The sequence below is a fragment of the Hippopotamus amphibius genome, chromosome 3, assembly GCF_030028045.1.
Source record: "Hippopotamus amphibius kiboko isolate mHipAmp2 chromosome 3, mHipAmp2.hap2, whole genome shotgun sequence".
NCBI lineage: Eukaryota > Metazoa > Chordata > Mammalia > Artiodactyla > Hippopotamidae > Hippopotamus > Hippopotamus amphibius.
In genome coordinates this window covers 115,191,655-115,214,047 of record NC_080188.1, presented here as the reverse complement: position 1 = coordinate 115,214,047, position 22,393 = coordinate 115,191,655, and the positions used below count along the sequence as shown (strand labels likewise).

General features: G+C 41.1%; 1 protein-coding gene and 1 pseudogene across 1 annotated transcript; both read right to left on the bottom strand.

The window, feature by feature from the left end:
• Positions 1–2,724: 2,724 nt before the first annotated feature.
• On the bottom strand, positions 2,725–22,031 carry LOC130850523 (membrane-spanning 4-domains subfamily A member 7-like). The gene is made up of 6 exons (XM_057730140.1): positions 21,893–22,031; positions 16,289–16,445; positions 9,197–9,331; positions 7,690–7,746; positions 5,679–5,870; positions 2,725–2,990 (listed from the first exon to the last, which is right to left on the bottom strand). The coding sequence occupies exons 2-6, from the start codon at positions 16,430–16,432 to the stop codon at positions 2,874–2,876; spliced, it is 645 nt and encodes a 214-aa protein (XP_057586123.1). The 5' UTR covers positions 16,433–16,445; positions 21,893–22,031; the 3' UTR covers positions 2,725–2,873.
• On the bottom strand, positions 10,189–11,749 carry LOC130850522 (actin-related protein 3-like; annotated as a pseudogene).
• Positions 22,032–22,393: the final 362 nt, after the last annotated feature.

Sequence of the window (22,393 nt, the reverse complement as noted above, 5' to 3'; positions counted from 1 at the left end):
GCTTGAGTGGAGAAATGACATGATTTAATTTTGTTTTCACATCTTTATTGGAGTATAATTGCTTTACAATGTTGTCTTAGTTTCTGCTGTACAACAAAGTGAATCAGCTATATTTAAACATATATCCCCATATCCCCTCCTTCTTGAGCCTCCCTCTCACCCTCCCTATCCCACCCCTCTAGGTCATCACAAAGCACCAAGCTGACCTCCCTGTGCTCTGCAGCAGCTTCCCACTAGCCATCTATTTTACATTTGGTGGTGTATATATATATATATATATATATATATATATATATATATATACACATCAGTGCTACTCTCTTACTTCGTCCCAGCTTCCCCTTCACCCCCATGTCCTCAAGTGTGTTCTCTACTTCTGCATCTTTACTCTTGCCCTGCCGCTAGGTTCATTATTCCCTTTATTTTAGATTCCACAGGTATGCGTTAGCATACGATATTTTTTTCCTCTTTCTGACTTAACTTCACTCTGTATGACAGACTCTAGGTCCATCCACCTCACTGCAAATAACTCAATTCCATTCCATTTTATGGCTGAGTAATATCCCGTTGTATATATGTGCCACATCTTCTTTATCCATTCATCTGTTGATGGGCATTTAGGTTGCTTCCATGTCCTGGCTATTGTAAATAGTGATGCAATGAACATTGTGGTACATGTATCTTTTTGGATTATGGTTTTCTCTGGGTATATGCCCAGTAGTGGGATTACTGGATCATATGGTAATTCTATTTTTCGTTTTTTAACTCAGCTCCAAACTGTTTTCCATCGTGGCTGTAACAACTTACTCATTTACCATTGCAACAAAAAGAATAAAATACCTAGGAATAAACCTGCCTAAGGAGGCAAAGACCTATATGCAGAAAGCTATAAGACACCAATGAAAGAAATCAAAGACAAAACAAACAGATGGAGAGACATACCATGTTCTTGGATTGGAAGAATCAACATTGTGAAAATGACTATACTACCCAAAGCAACTTACACTTTCAACACAATCCCTAGCAAATTACCAACAGCATTTTTCACAAAATTAGAACAAGAAATCTTATGATTTGTATGGAAATGCAAAAGACCCCAAATAGCCAAAGCAATCTTGAGAAGGAAAGATGGAGTTGGTGGAATTAGGTTTCCTGACTTCAAACTATACTACAAGGCCACAGTGATCAAGACAGTATGGTACTGGCACAAAAACAGAAAGGAAGATCAATGGAATAGAATAGAGAACCCAGAGGTAAACCCAAGCACATATGGGCACCTTATCTTTGACAAAGGAGGCAAGATTATACAATGGAAAAAAGACAACCTCTTCAATAAGAGGTGCTGGGAACATTGGACAGCTACATGTAAAAGAATGAAATTAGAACATTTCCTAACACCATACACAAAAACACACTCAAAATGGATTAAAGACCTAAATGTAAGGCTAGACACTCTAAAACTCCTAGAAGAAAACATAGGCAGAACACTCTATGACATACATCAAAGCAAGATCCTTTTGGACCCACCTCCTAGAATAATGGAAATAAAATCAAGAATAAACAAATGGGACCTCATGAAACTTAAAAGCTTTTGCACAGTGAAAGAAACCATAAACAAGACAAGAAGACAACCCTCAGAATGGGAGAAAATACTTGCCAACAAAGCAATGGACAAAGGATTAATCTTCAAAATATACAAGCAGCTCATGCAGCTTAATACCAAAAAAGCAGATAACCCAATACGCAAATGGACATAAGACCTAAATAGACATTTCTCCAAAGAAGACATACAAATGGCCAACAAACACATGAAAACATGCTCAACATCACTAATCATCAGAGAAATGCAAGTCAAAGCCACAATGAGGTATCACTTCACACCAGTCAGAATGGCCATCATCAAAAAATCTAGAAACAATAAATGTTGGAGAGGGTGTGGAGAAAAGGGAACTCTCCTGCACTATTGGAAAAGTAACTTTTTAAAAAATGTTTTTATTCAATAGTAACATAGAAATAAGAGAACACATCACATATGCAGAGCACCCGCACCCAGATCAAGAAAAAGAACATCTCCAGTATCCCATAGGCCCTCCGGGTCCCCTTCCAATTATTACCCCCAAAAGTAACAATCTTAACACAATAAATTAGTTTTGCTTATGTTTACACTTTATATACATGGAATCATACAGTACGTACTCCTTTATACATGTCCTTTTTTCTCCCCTGAACATTATGTTTGTGGGATTTATCTATATGGCTGAATGTAATTGTTCACTTGCAATGGTTTATCGTACTCCATTGTCTGCATATACCACAATTTTTATTTGTCTCTTCTACTGTTTGGCATTTGGATAGATTCCTTTGAGGGACTATTATATGTATTACATCTATGATCATTTTTGTACATATCATTTGGAAAACATATTGTGCATTTCTATTGCACATTACCCTCTAGGATAATACCCAAGGCCTAGACCAGGGGCCACTATTAGGAACCTCTTTATTGGATAGTTCATGTTATTTACTCCAGTAACAAAGTTGATTTTATTTCTATATGTCAAATTTCTTAGTTGGTCTAGAACTTCAATGAGAGAGAGCCTAGCGATTAATTATGATCTTCGAATCTAGATATTTAAAAAGTCATTAAATGAGACAGAATATTGTCATATTTAATTGACAGAAATTCAAATCAGTCAATAGACAGAAATAGAGCCACATATTTTTAAAGTATTTTTTAATTAAAATGTTCTTGAAATCTCTGATGTCTAATATTTAAGCAATATGAGTATGAAAACATTACGGAAACAGGGCCTGCAGAGCCACTGGACTTAGCCAGTTCACACTAGCTCAAGAGTGCACATTTTTCTTCTTATTTATGGATAGATGAACGCGGGGTTGTTGGAGTAGACCTGTTTCCACCAAAAGACAGAAGCATACACGGCTAGTAAGAGCTCCAGCACTGTGAAGGTAAGCATCACCACCAGGACGCCCTGTAAATCAGCACAGGAACAATAGGTGCCATGGCTCTTGTGCAGGAGAGAAGACGGGGGGGGGGGGGGGGGGGGGGGGTGGAGAGAACAATGGGCAGAGAAAATCATTTAATTCTCTTTTCTGCTTTTTCTTTTGGATCTCTTAACCAAAGAAGTGAAATAAATAGCTAGGATTTCATCTCAGGATCTTGGTATTCCACACTCTGAGATAAGAGTAATCTTTCATTTAACTCTAGTTGCTTTTCTTTTTTTTTTTTTACTTTGGTACTTTTGATTGTTGTGATGTTTCTAGGTGTGGGTTTGTGTTTATTTATCCTGCAGCAATCTCAGTGCATCCCTTCAGTCTGAGATCTCATGTGTTTTTTTTTTTAATTCTGCAAAATTTTCAGTTATTTCTCTTGCATCCTCCCTCTCTCCCATACTGTCTTGCTGGAACTCATATTAGATGTATGTTGACTTTTGTCACTTCACTGTGTCCTCCATGTCTTTTACCTTATTATTTATATTTTCTAAATTTTTATCTTAGTGTACTGTGTTCTGCATGATTTAATCAGACCTATATGTTGACCTATATGCTATTTAACTGATGGTAAGTTTTTAATTTCAAAGATTATAGTTTTCATTTCAATTCATACCATTTGGCTCTTTTTCAAATCCACTTTTTTTTCTTATTGTCATGTTCTTTCATGGTTTCAATTACTTTTTTACATTTTAAATGGTTACGGGTATTAAATATTTTTTAAATTTAAAAAATTTTTAATTATAGCATTTTTTCAAATTATTATGTAATCTCCAATTCTTGAGCAATTAACTTTCATGTTTGTTCCATTTGCTGCTATTTGATATCTTTTCCTGATGTTTTTCAAAATATTTTTATTCTTAGATAATTTCAGTGTGTGGGTGGTGGTGGTGGAGAGAGGATTCTTTGACATGTAGGAAATTCATGAGTTGGATTTATGGACATCTATGTTGATGGTAGTTTTAGGTTTGATGCTGATAGAACCATAGGAGTTTCACAGATCCATGGACGATTTTAAGTTAATCATTTTATTTGGGATTCCTCTATTTTATTTGGAATTTTAGATTTGGATACCATACCTGCACAAGGCTTGGTGAAATGATTTCATCCTATAAAGCTTTATGACAGAGTTTCTTGAGACTTCTTGAGATGCAGGGCAGAGTTTTTTCCTTGTCTTATTTTCATAAATAGGGGAAACATTTAGTCTCAACTTCTAACATCCTTGCAGGGCACTCAATGTGAGCTCCCTATGTCCTGTGGGCCTAAAGAACCTCACATCTCATCATGGGCATTAAAATTCCACAACCCCAGCCTCTAACACCTGTGTTCCTGTCCAGGCCTCCGTGGTTTTCTGGTCTCTGATTGTTTGCTTACCTGGCTGTAAGGACCTTCTTAGTTTCTGGAATCTCAGAAACCCTTCCTTCCACTCTCCCTCTTTCCCTCTTCCATCCTTGGATATACATTTAAAATTTTTAAACTTTTAAATTTGTTACTTTCCCCAGGTCATCTTTATGTTAATAAAAATAGTGGCCCTTCGCAGCCTACTCACTCTACCATGTTGTGACTTCCCTGATGTTGAAGGAAGTTCTCTTTGGCTCTACTTATCTGAGAGTGGGAGGCAGTTTGATGTATTGAAATGAGTTTTCATTAAATTAAACTCCAACTATCCCAATGGGGAGAATGCCTTTTCCACCCTCATTGCTTTGCCGCCATCTGCCCTGCACCAGGGTTATACTATCTCCTTGGCTTCCTGAAGCTGATTTCTAACCAGATGAGTCTGTGCTCTTCCACTTCCTCAAGCTCCTGGATCAAAGGGGTTGCTTTTGGCAACCTCTGGGTTCCATTGGCAAACTCGCAGAAGGCTGTGAGTTCGAAAACCTGCACACATTCTCTGAGATTCATGAGAAAGATAAATCCAAGGAAATGAGAGATGTTGCCTTCCCAGCTGTGACAAGGAGGAGTCACAAAGGAAGTAATCTTTCTCCTTAAAGGGCCAAAGTTTATGGTTTTTAAAACTATGAGCCTGTATATAGAGGTCTGACTAAGCCAGCATTGTCACCATCAGCAGGTGGTGACCATCAAGTTTGCGGGAAAGGTGGCAAGAAAACGCTACACAGGGATGTTGGCATTTCTGCTCGAAGTCAAATTCCCTGGTGCGTCATCTCCCATCCCTCTCTCATTCTCTGCAGCCCTGCTGGACCAAAATCTAGTAATTATGTGTTTGGGCTTAAGGTTCAAGTTCTGGTCTAGCATAATGTAAGATACATTAATCCCAAATCAAATCAAATTCAATTAAAAAGGAATATTTCTGCCTGTGTTGGGGGGGGGGGGGGCGGGGAACAATGCCTGTTCAACAAAGGGAGCACTTTGAGGGTTAAACCTACTGAGAATGGAGTATTTATTACTTAAGAAAGATGACCGAAGGGATAGACTCCCCACAGCCCTTCCTGATTCCCTTTTTTGACCTTGCACAATGCATCTCCTATATTATGCAGTCTGTTGCATAATATGGGAGAAAGACAGGCCTCTTTCAACCATCATTGTTTTTTTCCTGTCTGCTTCCAGGCATTCAAGCCAACTTGACTGGAAACTGCTGAAAAGTCAGAGATCATGCAAAGTAGGGACACTGAGATTTCACATGACAGGAAATTCAATCTGAAACTACCTACTGTTAGACTGACGCCAGTCAGGAGACACTCCTTGGCTTCATATATTGAATAAGTCAATGAGGCTAGGTAATCTTTTTCTGAGTCACACTGCTGAGAGGCGTTCCCCAGGGCCACCAGGCTGTCAGCGAGGAGGAGGAGGCCTACTCCAGCAGCCACAGAGCTCACTGCACTTGCGGTCAGGCTGCTCATGGCCTGGAAGAGAAAGTCTGCATTGGGATCTTATCACCGAAGCGGTACATGAGGCTATTCACCCTCCATCCACTGCACTGAAAGGGTGCGTCCCTGAGTCCATTTCCCTCAAATCCGAGCACGCCTAGGGGACACAGACTGTGTTTTATTCACCTCTATAACCCCTCCTCACTACCTAGTTTGTCACCTGATATAATTAGTAAAAGTTTGTTGAATGAGGAAAATGCATTAATAGTTCTTCCTTAGGAGTAGGGGTCCGGCTCCTTGACTGTCTGCAGTGCTGAAGACAGAGGTAGTGCTGAAGACAGAGGTAGGGCTGCTCAGGCTACTGCCAGGATCTCTCTTGACTTCCTCAACACTTCAGAATCATCCTTTTTTGTCTAAGGGTGTCTGGAATACAGCCTTTGGTCCCTCCTGGGAGGACCAATCTGTGACTCTCTTCCCATTAAGAAGCAGCTTCAGAGGAAAAGCAGAAGCTAGCTGGAGAAGTTGGAATACCAGCCTCTAGGTGGAGCAAGCCTGTGGGAACCACATTCATCACACTCCCTCCTGGGTCGTATTCTACATTTTAGGGAAAGGGCTTTCATAGGATACGATTCCTCTGCAGAGACACTGATGTACCAGGCTCTGTGCCAAGTTCGCAGAGCGTGCTCTTTTCTGTTTTAACATCACTGTGGGATACTGTGTGTTGGGGAGGATGGTTGCCTTGCCGTCTCATCTCTTGGACCTGTAGCTGTATGGCTTTAAGTGCTGGGTCCCTGAAGGAAGAGCAGCCTGAATGGGCAATGCCTTTGCCCAGAACTGCCATCTAGGCAGTGGAACCCACATACTGTCTTGGGTCCCACATGTGGAGCCCACATCATGTTAGGTCACCCCAACTGTGGTTTTCCTTTTCAGTGTATTCAGGGCACTTGGGAAACCACCTCTGAGAGCTGCGTGTTTCTCTTCCACATTTTTGTAAATGAGAAAACTGAAGCCCAGACAAGAAAGGAACTTTTTCAAGTACACTGATGTGTCTGTGACAGAGCTGGAATGGAAGTGTAGATTTCCAGATTGCAAGTCCAGAACTCTGACTCCATCCAATGCTGTGAACTCTTCAAAAGCCTGTCCACTGGGTCTGGGGTTAAGACACTAGCTTCAAGCATCAGGAGCTTATACTGGTCTCATACATCATCTTATGTACTCTCATCCATGGCTAACCAGACCATGGACCTTCTTGAGTCAGGATGTCACGTTCCACTAAGTCATCTTTGTGGGTGTTTGACAGGGGAGAGGGAAAGGTTGCTATGGAGAAGATCAAAGACTTCAGCTACTGCCTTCCCCCTCCCCCACTCCTGACCTTTGTCAGGAAAGTGGCTGCAGCCTGACAATGCTTTGTTTCTAAGGAGGTGGAGGAGATAGCCACATGATCTAAGCCTACACACCTCTGCCTCTAGAAAAGGATCTCCTTATCCTAGAAAAGGATCTCTAGGTTCTAGCTGGGTTGATCATCTATCCCATTTAGGGCCAAGATAACAAGTTGTAAAGAGTGCATGGTATATTTTAAAATTTCTACTGTTTAAGCAACTGAGGTAAACCTCCTCTAAGCTTAGACTATGATCCAGAAGAACTATTTTGTAGGGCAAAGAGCACTGGTCTAAAAGGGAAGGAATTTGGGCTTCAGTCCTGGTTCTACTAATGGGCCAGTGGGAGAACGTGGCCTCCCTCACTTGCTCTAAACCTTATTTTCCTAATCTGTCAAATGGAGATTTTGAACTAGAAGAGTTAACTCTGAAGTTCCTTTCATTCCAACCAGCTGAGACTTGATGGTTGTCATACTTACCAAGGGCTTAGTTGATTTTTTTCCAAAGATAATGAAGAGGGTTCCGGTAATAGCAAACTGCTCAGAAAAGAGAGAAACGATCAGTTCCATTGTCTTGCGGAAACGTGGCCACCGTGTTACTGTCCATCACTCAGTCAATATGTAAAGTGGTGGTGTCCATATTGATAGAGAACCCCAATTTCTGCCCTCAGGATCCTTACGTTGACTTTGAAGAATAGGCAGGTGCACAGAGGAGAATTTAAGTTAGCGAAAATCACTAAGAGCTGAGGAGGCCTGGGAAGGAGGTACACATGAAGGGAGGAAAGCATTGCTCAGTTACAAAGTAGAAAGAGGAGACTGAGAAAGGCCCATAACTTGAGGGGGTAGAAGGATGGGAGCAGCCAACTGAAGCACTTCGGAAAGGGGCTCTAATGGCACAAGGTGCAGAAAGAATGGACTTCAAGCCATTTGTGTAGAAGATCTTAGTTAGGCTGGGAGTCGGGAAAAGTGGGAAGGCTCAGATGTGAAGAGTCTTTCATCATAAAGCCCAGAAGCCAGCATTTGATCCCAGTGGCCTTAAGGATCCAGTTGGTGGAGGGATGATGTTCTGAGAAACTGAAACATTGGTTAAGCTTGTAGCTTAGGGATTGGGTAGTCACAGACAAAGAAAGTCAAGCATGAGCTAATTCCAGCTTTTGTAAGAGAATGTGGGAGACATGACTGTTGGTTAGATAGAGGAGTCAAGGACAAATTATGCTTTGGGGGCAGAAGCAGGGCCCCCTTGCCTCACTACACGGTGTGTTCACACAAGGACTGTATCCATACAGCGGTGATGCCTTGGTAAAATTTGTGCCTTTCTTTCCTTAATACGGGACGCTGCATGGAAAATAAGTTGCCTTTGGTGGGAGATGTGAGTAGGCCCTGGCTAGTCTCCAAAGAAAAGCATCTTCTGGGCCCTTTTTCATGAGCCATGAGATGGAAGGCAGCGAAAAAAGTTTGTCAGATGTTCAGGATGGCCTCTGAACGTATAGCAGGAGTGCCCCTGCTTCCTATGAATTTTACCATTGCTAGTTTAATTCTCTGTAAACCTGTGGCATCTACCAGCGGTGCTCATTTTATTTACAGAATGACCTTCTCACTTTCTACTGACAGGTGGATTACTCTTAAACTGGAGGGACTCCTACGGCCTCATCGAAGGGCCAGAAAAGGATATTAAACAGTGTCCACGTCTCCGGCAGTATGCTGTAAGGCCAGGTAAGAAAGGCTGCACTGGCATGCCCATCGTGTTACCGTATTGCCTCCTGCCCCAACCAGTCACTCCTGGGAGGCTCACACAGAGGGACGGATGAAGTCCCTCTGCTGCTTTTCCCAGACTGGGGAGACGTGATGTGGGATGGTAACAGAGGGAAAGTGGGGACACTCACCCTTCTCCTGTCTCCCTGCCCCTTGGGACGGAGTCCCTGCATGACTTAGCACCCACTTAGCATTTATAAAGCATAGCCCCTCTTGGAGACCCCACTCTACTCACACACAGAGCTCCTAAAAATGGGTACCCGGACTTCACAATGGTGGAAATTGCTGGGCTGAAGTGGGAAGATTCGGAACTGGAAACCAAAATGGCCCCCAGACTTGAAATCAACAGGCAACACAGGATCTGCAAGGCCTACAAGAAACAAGAGGGAAAATCTCAGAGAACACTTTAAACAGCGTTTGAATGCACATTGTGAATTTTAAAGAGTACAAAGTAAAAGAGTATATGTTATTATTTGTCATATTAAAAAGGGGAAAAAAAAGTGTTACAAGGAGCCAATAGGCATTCTCCAAGAGAAAATTACATATAACTAACCTCTTTTTTTTTTTTCTAATATGATTATTAACCTAGCAACTCAGGGAGTGAGCACATGCATTTTTAACTTTATTTTGAAAAAGATAGTTGACTTTTTGTTTTGTTGCTTCTGAGAGAAATAGATAGGGAAAAATTTTCTGGACAGTAGTCCAGTGAGATGGATATAGAAAGCAAATTTATCAAGGGAGTGTTAATAAAGGGTTCAATTTCAATTGAAATAACATAAAGCAGGAAGTCTTTCGTGCTGTAGTTCATCTTATCATTGGGTTTTTTGTTTGTTTGTTTTTGTTTGTTTTTTTTTAACTGGTCCAACAATCTTATCTTTACTTTTCCTTTAAAGCAAGAAACAGGATGCGAGTAATCAGAAAGCACTAGGAGGCATCTGTTAATCCAAGATACTAGCTTCTTAGTTCCAAAAGCACTTGCAAAGAAAACCACTGGGGGCACAGGAGGATGGAAGCACTTTGTAGTAACTGGAATCCCATGAGTGTGTGTGTACACCAAGTCTCATAGGCTATTTTTTGTATTTATCCTTTACTTGGTCACTTTTTTTCCCTCAAGTACTAGTTTTTCTTTGGCTTTTTTTTCCTCAAAGTATAAAAAGTATGAAATAAAAGCAAGCTCTTGCATTGCACACTTCAAAGTGTACAATTCAAGCATTATAGAGCTATCTACATACCGATAAATCCCATCAAATCTTGGATAATTCAATAATATACAAAATACCAGGGCACAGAAAGAACTAAAACCCACTTCTTTTTGTTACACGTAAGATTCAAATATTCACTCTAAAGAAAAACACAATCATTTTGGCTCTCCTCTACATTCGCATGTTGATATACTTATTAAAATATTCCCGTATAATTATGTTTGGTCTTATTATTTCAAGTCAGGTTTAAAACCTCAAAACCAGCCATCCAGACAAAACAGGTAATCAGAAAGATTATTTCTTCCCCACCTCCCTAACCCCAATAACTATGAAGCCAACTTTACAACATTACTCCAAACACCGGATTGTGACGACAAATGCTAGGTCCAATTTCTTCATAATCCTTTTTGGTGTGGCCTACTTGGTAGAACTCAGGTGTGGAAGCCAGCATGGATCCTCCAAACCAAATGGCATATCACTGCATGTGGTGTGTAATGACTTGTACATCAATAGGTTTTGGCTTCAATCTACCACCGCTCAATTCCTCACTTAATTTCAGCCTGGCATCTACAGTTCTTTTCAAATCTCTTTGCAGGCGACGTCCAAAGTCCCTGAACATGGTTGAACCTCCAGAGAGGACGATATTCTTGTAGAGCAGATGTCTGACATCAATAGGACAATTCTGAATTACTTCATCTAGAACTTCTGAGATAGGCTGAGTAAAATATGGATTAGCAAACTCTGGATGAAAAAAAATTTCAGGTCCCAAGAATCTCATATCCAACATCAATGGAAAATTCTTTCTTTGAGATAGCATTGATTCCAGTATACTGTTTAATCCACTTTGATCCATCTGTATCATACTTGTTAAATCCTTTTACTAAATCTGGGCAGACATAACTATAGCACTCCTTTACTGCCTTAGCAGTTTCCAAGGATTGCTCTGGAGGAATTCCTACTTCTCGGTCTCTCAGCAATTGCTGAATAAAATATGTTCTATCTCGTCCCGCAATTGGAATGTGCTTAATACAGCTGCCAATCACATACCCTTCAGCCACAGGGATGACATGAGTGACACCGTCTCCACTGTCTACTACTGTACCGGTCAACGTCCGTTCTCCTACTTGCCCGGAGGTCCAGGATGCAGCTAAGGCAAGAACAGCCTATACAGCAATGTACAAGCCCGGAACACTGAAGGACTCAAACATTATTTCAGCAGTATAGTCCCTGTTTTCTGGAGTATTCAGTGGAGGTTCAGTCAAAAGAAAATAATGGTCTTCAGGTTCCGCCCTTAAATATTTAAAGATCACTTGCTCCATAAACCTTTCCATCAAGTCCCAATCTTCAACTACACCATGGCGGATTGGCCACTTTGTTGCATATGTAGGTTTTTCTATTGCTTCATCACCAATGAAGAAGTCTAGGTCATCAACACCTTCCATCACCCTCCTCTGAGCTTGATCACCCACTTTTGCTGACTCCTTAATAGCAATACAGGAAGGGATGATAAACTGTGGTTCCGTATTTCCAGCATATCCTAGCTTTGTATACCCTGTGCCACAGTCCATCCCACAGGCCGGCAACCGTCCCGCCGTCTTCCTCCTCGCCTGCTGCCGCCGTCTGCTCCATGCCGGTTGGGGCCAGGGATGGGCGACGGGAGGTAGAAGCTATCTGACCATCCACGGCCGGGCCGCCATCTCCATCCGGGGTGGGGAGCCGGGAAGCCAAAGCAGTAGCGAGACAGCAGCGGGCTGGGTCAGCGGCGACCACTTCCGCAACCCAGGCAGGCAGGCAGTCCCCGCCCCACTTAGCCTGGGCCTCCTCCCGCTCTCCCTCCCCTCCTCCTCACTCCTGCCCCCACCCTACAACTTCCTCATTGGGTTTTAATAGTAATTACTTTTTTAAATGAAACCAGTGATGATAATAATAGTGTATATTTGTTGAACACTTTCTATATTTTGGCTCTTAATCTTATCTTACTTATGGATGAGAAAAATGAGGCACCGGAAGTTAAAATATGATAACGTGTACGAACCCACACTAATGGACAAGTGGAAGAACTGGGATTTATCCCTGTTTGTTTGATCTTGAGCTCACACTCTTACTCACTGTTCAATGCATATGCAATTGAAAGATGATACAAATATAGGAGAAATGAAGTCAAGAGGATTCAACCATTCACACAATTAATATTTATTGAATATCTAGTGTGTGTCAGGCATCAGGGGAATAAAGCAAGTGAAGATCACTGTCACTGGACGTGTATTATGTCCCTCACCGATGAATTCCTTGGAAGGGAAAATGAGTTAAGAGCAAAGTAGTAGGAAATGAGAAGCCTGAAAAGAACTAGGGGCACAGTGCAAACTATGTAGGGCTTTGTAGGCTATTTTACCAAGTTTGCCTGTCATTCTGAGTGAAAAGGAAAGCCCGCTGGATGACTCTGAGCAAGGAGATTACATGATCTAATTTATATTTTTAAAAGATCATTCCGTCTGCTGCGTTGAGAATAGATTGTAAGGAAACAGAGCAGGGGGATCAATAAAGAGGATAATGCAATAATTCACACGTGAGAGGATGCTGACCTGGAGGAAGATGTGGAAAGCAGAGGTAGTGAGAAGTACTGTCGTTTGATTCCAGATGTGCTAGATTAAACCTATAGGACTTGCTGACACTTTGAATGTGGATTGTGAAAGAGAGGCATGAAGCTTGCCTCCAGGGGTTTTGACTTGAGTATCTGAAATGATAGAGTCGACACTGATCTGAGATTGGGAATATTGTACGAGGAGGGGGCTTGTGGGAGGAAGATCAAGATTTCAGCCTGGGATAAGTTAAGGGAGAGACGTCTAGTAGATATCCAAGTGGAGATGTATGTAGGCTTTTGGATGTGTGAGACTTAAGTCTGGAGAGGAGATCCAAGCAATGAATATAATCTTTTTTTTCCCCAAGTCATAAGTGAAGGTAATATTTAAATCCATATTACTGGATGATGTCTGTGTTGCAGCAGATATAGAAAGAGAATGGAGTCAAGGACTGAGCTGTGGAGCACCCCAAATTTAGGATCAGAGAAATAAATAGACACATAAAAGGAGCACCCAAGAGGGAAGGAAGAAAACCACAAGAGTGCGATGTCCGAGAATAAATACAATATTTCAAGTAGAAGAGAGTGATCAGCTGCGTCAAACATTTCTATTAGTTCAAGAAAGTTAACAATGAAGACCTGGACATTGGGTGCAGCATGGAGCAAAGGGGACAAATGCCACTGGAGATGACTCAAGAGAGAATTTCATTCAAGAGCAATTACAGACATTGACTTCCAACCCTTTAGGAAGAGTTCCTGGGAAGGCAAGTAGGCAACGGAGCATTAGCTGGAGGGTGTGTGAAGTTAAAAGTATTTGGTTTTGCTTTTTTGTTTTCAAGATGGGAGGATTGCAATAAGATTCTATGCTCATGGAAGCGATTAAAAAATTTGCAGAGAGAACAAGTGACAAAGGATGAGACCTACTGCACAAAGGGAAGAATATCTTAATTAGAAGATGGGCAGGAGAGAAAGAACATATGGTCACAGATGTGGGTAATTGTAGGTGTGTAGCAGCTTGTGGACATTCTCTCCAGTTGGGCTCAATTTTCTTAGCATTAAAGGAAGCAAGGAGATCAACGGAGAAGGAAGATGTGTTAGAGGTTTTGGGGGTAGGGGGAAAGAATGTATGAAGTGGTTTTCTGGGGTGATACGAAAGTGAATGGATGAAAGAAATACCATGTGCTTTTTAGGCAACTTTGACAGTCCATTTGAGCTTATTGTCATAAATCAAAAGTGATGTGTATATACGTGTACGTGTGCGTGTGTGAACGTGTATGTTTGGTTGCATGGATTCAGGTATAGAGTAGGCAAATGGGCAAAGTTAGAGTTAAATCAACGTTATAGTTTTGTTTTTTTTGTTTTGTTTTCCTGAAGAGTGTGCTATAGAGATGAGGACAAGGCTATTGAGGGCATTCACAAGAGAGACTGAACTATGGGATCTTGGCTGGGAGAGGAAGGAAGGCCCTGTGAAAAGGAGATGTGATCCGTAAGTCCCAGCAAGGTTAAAGGAAGTTAGAGTCCATGTAGGTCAGAGGGAATGACCTTGAGAGATCAGAATTGGTGGCTGGAGTATGAGACTCTTGAAATGTAGAGAATGATGGGTTTCCTGATGTTAGTACTGATAAGGTCCAGGGTATGACTCAGGGAATGTCTGTCTAAGGAAGGATGCACAAGATACTTGGGGAGAAGAGGTCAGGGAACTAAGAGGGCATGATATTGGAACACATGCATGTTGAAGTAGCAATGGCTTATGATAGAAACTCTACTGGAGGAAGTGATAGCAATTGGACAGTCAAAATCTTGAAGGGAAAGAGGTGAATTACCTGGGAGAGTGAAAGAAGTGGGAACTCACTGAAATTTGTCTTTGTCTCTCCAATATACCACAAGTACTGGAATGGGGCTTTTCTTTTTTAAGTCTTCTTCTTTTAACTATATAGTTCACTGATTAACCCAAGTACGTAAAATAGTGGCTGGCACATTGAAGGTGCTCACTAAATGACAGATGAATATTCATGAATAACCCTATTTACAGTGTCTCTTATTGATTGCTAAAGCAAGCAATGAAGTGTGTTTGTGATTCTAGGTTATCTGTAGACAAGGTGATGGGGTGCATGGGCAAAACAAATAGGGGATTTCTTCAGGAGGAAGACAAGTCAGCATGGAACCAGTCATTTAAAAGAAATAAATTAAGGAGTATTGGTAAATGATAGTAGAATGACAAATATTAATTGGTTTTATTTTCAAACAACATATACATCAAACAGTTTTTCTAAGCATGATCACTTTTCAAATGCTTCAATATATTGTTTAATGTTATTTTCTAAAATACTGATTATTTTTAGGTTTTAAAGCTCAACTCAGTCTTCTTAAATTTTAATTCTATCAATTCTTAATTATTTCTCATATTCAAACTTACCTTTAAAAAAAACCTTTTGAAGTTTATGATTGTCTACAAACACTTGAAATCATTATTCTCTTCCAGTGTTCAAAACATAAATAACGCTTAAAAAATATCTTTCTTTTTTTTTGGTGGAAGACTGAAATTAGGATTTTTCAAATAATAAATTAAAAAAAGACAGTAGCACTGTTTTTTTTTAAAAAAAAAAAAAAAAAAGATTGGAGTGAATAACCTACTAGGGTGACATGAGATTCTAAAGTAGGAGTTTTTAGAGATGAGAGAAAAAGATTGATCTGGAAGTTTCCATGAAAAGCAAGGAAGATACTGCCTTCACTTCCATGCCTAGAAGTAAGGGTGGCAGTGAAAGCTGTGCCCTTAGGAGCTAGATTCCTGTTTGCACAAGCTCTCGAAAGAGGCCTTGAGAAAAAAATTGAGGGATACAGAGTATGACGCAGTTAACTAATCCTGAATTCCAGTGGGTACAACTGGGCAGGTTTCCAAATTTGGGAATGAGTCGGAATTGGGTCTTAAAAGACAATATTCAGAACCATGTGGGAATTAAAGTCCCGGATATAAAGGACGGTGACCTAGGACACCCGGGTGTCTCATAGTTACTCAAGTGAACAGGGAGAAAACGTATAATAAGTCCACACTGTCTCATTTCACAATGTTTAAGAAATGTGCTCAAAATAAGATCGAACTTAATCATGTTGAATAAAATCATACAGTTAAATCCAAAGTCTGCTATATTAAAAACAAATCACAAGAGGCTTTGTTGTATAGGTTTCAGATGGAAGAGATCAGTGATTTTAGTTGGTTTACAGAAGGGATGAGGAAAATATAGTCTTTCTATAAAGCCCCATTTCATGTCCCAGTAAGCCTAGAGTCAGACAGACAGAAAGAAAGAAAGAAAGAGAGAGAGAGGGAGGGAGGGAGGGAGGGAGAGAGAGAGAGAGAGAGAGGGAGAGAGAAAGAAAGAAAGAAAGAAAGAAAGAAAGAAAGAAAGAAAGAAAGAAAGAAAGAAAGAAAGAAAGAAAGAAAGAAAGAAAGAGAAAGAAAGATTCTCCCAGATCCATTGTAGATCCATAGTCTGGATATGCTCATAATAATGTTTTCCCCAGCGTTCCCCTTATAAGGAGATGGACTTACACCAAGAACTGTGGCTTCTTCTGGCAGATCATGCTGCAGGTCATCTTTTTGGTTGAAGTGTCCAGGTTTCTCTCTTTCTGGGATGATGATGCCCTTTGGAGTGAAGGCGTCAGAGGCTCCCTCGGTCTTAGGCACTGATGACATGTTGCTGGTGATGCTGGAATAGGCAGTGAACCCAATTGGGACCCAAGGTTTGACTTAAAGATATGAAACTCTTAGAGATGAGATGTTCCAGGAGCTTAAGATTTTCCCCCATTGTCCAAGCAGGGACCTGTCCTTGAGGAACAAAACTGAATATGGGAAGCAGTGGAAGTGTTGGAAAGCTAGCATGCTTGGCACAGCGCATCCATTGCGGACAGCAAGCGTGTCACTGGGAGAAAACTGGAAACATTTTGAAGAGTCCCACAGTCCCACAGTGGAGAGGCAAACCATTCACAAGGAGCTTGCACTGTATCCACTTCACTCTCCTTCTAGCCACCCCTACTTCCAGCTTCCCTTCCTCACCCCTGTACCTCTGCTTCACCTGTGGGACATTCCCAACTACGTCTCCCAGTATTGTACTATTTTTTTTTTTTTTTTGGCCGCACTGAGCGGCATGTGGGATCTTAGTTCCCCAACCAGGTATTGAACTTGTGCCCCCTGCAGCAGAAGCATGGAGTCTTAACCACTGGACAGCCAGGGAAGTGTCCCCAGTATTGTGTTTTTATGCTACACCTATACTACCCAATCTTCCATCATAATCTTATTTTTTTTCCCTTAAGATATTGATTAGGGGCTTCCTAGGTGGCGCAGTGTTTGAGAATCCGCCTGCCAATGCAGGGGACACGGGTTCGATCCCTGCTCCAGGAAGATCCCACATTCCGTGGAGCAACTAAGGATGTGCTCCACAACTATTGAGCCTGCGCTTTAGAGCCTGTGAGCCACAACTATTGAGCCCAGGTGCTGCAATTACTGAAGCCCATGCTCTGCAACAAGAGAAGCCACGGCAATGAGGAGCCCGTGCCCCACAGCAAAGAGTAGCCCCCACTCACCACAACTAAAAAGAAAGCCCACGCACAGCAAAAAAAACCCAACACAACCAATAAAATAAATAAATTTATAAAAAAAAAAAGAAAAAGAAAAACAAGGGAATGATGGCCATGTTATGGAAAAAAAAAAAAAAAAGACGTTGATTAATCCTATTCCACCTCCCTTTTCTGTATGTGGCTTGTCTCACCTAGAGCAGCCCCTTGCCTATATTAGCTTAGTAATTGTTAATACGAGCATTTATTTTTGGGACTTCCCTGGTGGCGCAGTGGTTAAGAATCCGCCTGCCAATGCAAGGGACATGGACTCGAGCCCTGGTACGGGAAGCTCCCACATGCTGCGGAGCAACTAAGCCCGCCCGCCACAACAGCTGAGCCCGAGTGCCACAACTACTGAAGCCTGGGCACCTAGAGCCCGTGCTCCACAACAAGAGAAGCCACTGCAATGAGAAGCCCTCAACGAAGAGTAGCCCCTGCTCACCACAACTAGAGAAAGCCTGCGTGAAGCAACGAAGACCCAACACAGCCAATAAATAAGTAAATAAATAAACAAACATTTACTTAACTCCTGCTGAATTCCAGGCACTAGGCCATAACTCTAATCCTTATAACAACTTAGATGTTATTAAATGCACTTTATACATTAGAAACTCAGGGCCCATAAGTTCAAGTGATTTTCATTCAGTGAAATAGTCACGCAAAGTATTTAGCATGGTATAGCAGCAAATATAATTATTATTAGCTTGTATTTGCATAACTGGAAAGTGGCTGAACCAAGGTATTTGGCTGGTGATATTTTTCTCCATACCCCATTAATTCTCCTCATCCTTCCCTTTCTTTCTTCCTAACGTTGGCGGTTTCAATGTAGACTCAGGGAGAAAGTTATCTGCTGTCCACCAGCTTAGCAGCACTGCTGGGCCTCTGTGATGCCCACAGCAGAGTTCAGCCACTGGGATGCTCCATAGATCTGCTCTCAGAACAACATTCTCTCTTTTGAAGGTCATTCTTTGGATAAAGTCTTATGATTATCTAACAGTGCCACAGTTCTGTTCGCTGATGCTTCACTTCAGTGTCCTGGTGTTTTAGGAATGGTTCCAAGTTCTCTTGGGTGGAAAGTATAACCTATGAAGATTGGAACTGACATCCACAATCTCGTTACTGTCAGGGGAGATGAAGTCCAATGCCTCGCCATCTGTTTGCACATCTCAGCATGTGCCTTGGAGTCCAGTCCTAAGACCATATTGTATACCCACCAGTTATTACCAAACTCACCACAGGCAAGTGATTTTAGCCACTTCACAGGTTCATGGTAAGGATTAGATGAGGTGATGCATGCAATGAGCTCAGCCTAGAGTGGGAATATGATAAACTCTCAATTCATGTCAGTTATGTCTAAAACTCATCAGAATCCAGCTCTGATGTCTATTCGCTGGCCATAGACAGATCATTTTCCGTCCTTCATCCTCACTGTCATTACCTATAAAATACGAATGATAATGCTATCATGAAGGACTCCTGTGGGAATTGGAATGAGGTGATGTACACGAGTGTCTCTCTGATATTTATCAGGTGCTCCCAAATGCTCAGTAAGAGGTTCATGACATCTACCCAATTTCTACTCCTAGATCTATGCCTTGGTCAAGTTTCTCATGCTCTCTGGGCATAAAACACCTTATCTGAAAAGTTCTTAAACGTGAAGATATGCGTGTCTAAGCAGCTAATTTTCATTTTTGTGGGTTTTTGCATTTTGGGCAGAAGTTTGAAGGAGGTTCCGTGAACAAGGAGGGGGATGGTGTTGACGCTGAGCCTGAGAGTAGAGCCCCAGTGTCGTTCCTCCCTTATAGCTGAAGCCCATTGGTTGCCACTCATCAGCTCCATCTTCACCCACAGGAACATATCTGGCCTTAGAGAGTGTGGGTTGATGGTCTGTCTCTCCAGAATTGTTCCCATGTTCTGGTAACTTGGCTTCTGCCTTGTTCCTTGTGGTTTAATAGCTACAATATGCCAAGTAGACCCCTTCTTCCTTCCAGTCTTAATAACCAGTCTGTCAAGTTTCATCCATATTGTCACATATTGCAGGATTTCCTTCTTTTTTAAGGCTGTCCTTAAGGACATTGTGCTAAGTGAAATAAGCCAGTCACAGAAAGACAAATACTGCATAATTCAACTTATATGCAGTATCTAAAATAGTCAGACTCATAGAAGCAAAGACTAGACTGGTGGTTGTCAGGAAATGGGGAGTTGCTGTACAGTGTGTATAAAATTTCAGTTGTGCAAGATAAGTTCTGGAGACCTGTTGTACAACATTGTGCCTGTAGATAACAATACTGTATTGTACATTTAAAAATCTGTTATAAGGAATGGATAAAGAAGATGTGGTGCAATGGAATATTACTTGGCCATTAAAAAGAGTGAAATAATGCCATTTGTGGCAACATGGATGGGCCTAGGGATTGTCATACTGAGTGAAGTAAGTCAGACAGAGAGAAATATCATATGATATCACTTATATGCAGAATCTAAAAAGAAATGATACAAATAAACTTATTTATAAGACAGAAACAGATGCGGGGGGAAGGGTGGGAGAAAGGGATAGTTAGGGAGTTTGGGATTGACATGTACACACTGCTATATTTTAAAATGGATAGCCAACAAGGAGCTACTGTATAGCACAGGTAACTCTGCTCAATAGTACGTAACAACCTAAGTGGGAAAAGAATTTGAAAAAGAATAGATACTTGTATAACTGAATCACTTTGCTGTACACCTGAAACTAACACAGCATTGTTAATCAACTATACTCCAGTATAAAATAAAAAGTTTAAAAAAATCTGTTATAAAGGTAGAGCTCATATGGCCTTACCACAATAAAAAAATTTTAAAAATAAATTGGGAAGAAAGAAAAAAAAAAGGTGATTGACTCTCAACTTAAAGATTAAAAAAAAGTCTCTGTAGATCTGGATTTCTTCCTGTAATTTTCAGTTCTCATATCCAAGGACTACAGTATATGCTTGATTCTAAGCCTCAAACTAGGACCTGGAGTCCTAGTTGGTATTCTTTACCTCACTGCATTTTTGTATGCCATAGATGTTTATTTTCTTTTATTACTTTTTAATTGTCTGTTTTGTTTAAAAGAGTGCATAGCAGCAAATACAATCAAAAAAATGAGTAAGGAGTGAAGAGGAAAGCAAAAAAAAAAAAAAAAAAACTTCTTTAAATCTCAACTACCAGCCAATAACTACTATTTCATTCATATCCTACACATTCCCTTTTTTTCTCCTCTCACGCCGTCTCTCTTCTTTCTGTATGTTTTACACACATTCTTAATAAACATAAAAAGAGTCATTCTACCCGTGCCATTCAGAAATATTCTTCTTGCACTCGACATTATTCTGTGGACATCTTTGACACTAGTGGATATAGATAATAAAAATCTTACATTTGAAAGCCAAGTGGTAAATTCTGATACCTGCTGCAACATGGGTGAACTGTGAAGACAAGATGCTAGGTGAAATAAGCCAGACACAGGACAAATGCTGTGTGACTATACTTCTGTGAGGCACCCAGAGTACTCAAATTCACAGAGACAGAAAGTTACCCAGGGGGAGGGAGGGAATGTGAGTTATTCTTTAATGGGCGTGGAGTTTCAGTTCAGGAAGATGAAAAAGTTGTGGAGTTCAATCGTGGTGATAGCTGCACAAGCATATGAATTACTAAATGCTGCCGAACTCTGCACTTCAAAATGGTTATAATGTTAAATTGTATGTTATGTATATTTTACCGTAATGGAAAAGTCAAACGTGTATTCACATGAATAGATGTTTCAAGATTCATTTAACCAGTCACATATTCATGGTGATGTAAGTTGTTTCTACTTTGTTACCATTATGAACAATGCCATAATGAACATCTTTGCCCCTCTGTGGTGCCACATCTATTCAATTATCTTCTTAGAGTAACACTTAGAAGGGTTTTTAATGAGTATAAGGCTGTGGTACTTCAATTTTGACACACGTTGCTGATTTTTAGGAATAATTCTATATCACCAAGATTCTTTATGATTTTGCATGAAGGGTCCAGACTGATGTCAACATCTCCAAACTCCACAGTCTGAGAGGGATTCTTTTTCCTTTCACATTCACCAAGGGGAGACAAACTCAAGGTGGCTCCTAACTTTGCAAAACAGTTCTAAACATCCCTGCTTTGGAAACAAATCACAGCTTGGAGGCCAACTGCTCTGTACAGAGCAATTTTCTCTCTTATAGAGTTAGGACAGAGCAATGGGGCCCCAATGCAGAATTCAATCTAATTGCACAGTGTTTGTTGAGAGCATATTCTGTATAAGACTGACATGCCAGGGAATGCAGAGAATTAAGAAAAGCATCCCCTCAAATCTTGAAGGAAACCTAAGGATTATTTCACTCAATTTTCTAATTTAGAAAGTGAGTAAACAGAGGCCCGGGGAGGCCTTGCCAGTTCAAGCAGGTGGTCAGAGACAGGATGAGAACCTGATTCCTGGCTGCCCGTTCAAATGACAGTCCTCTCCCCCCAAATTCATGATCCAAACCAAGGTGCCTACCTGTTCCTGCAGCCCAGTCCTGTGTGTTGTGGCTGGTTGGGCCAGCTTGCCTCAGGGGAGCTCTCAGCCAGAACCTCCTACTGGCTGTTCCTGCCACAACGACCTTGCCAGAACGACCTTGCTGCTCTGCTCTCCCACGTCTGAGACATCTGTCCCTTCCTCAGAGAAGTATTTCTGATGACACAAGATGTGAGTTTTTCTGTACTTCCAGACAATTGATATATGAAAAGTACCTCTGCTTCCTCTTTCTAAATTTCGCAGTCTGGAAAATAACACAAAAGAGAAGTAGCGTGAGAAAAAGAGCTTGTGCAGACTAGTGAGTTCCATGACCCCAGTTAGAATTCATTTCCCCCATTCCTGTAGCTAAGTCAGCTAGTTCCTTTAGCTTGAGTTTTCTTATCTACTAAATGGGAGTAGACAATAATAATTCCACTCTATGGCGTTGGGAGAATGAAAGGAAAAGGATGTAAAGAGTTTACAGAATGTGAACACTCCATAACT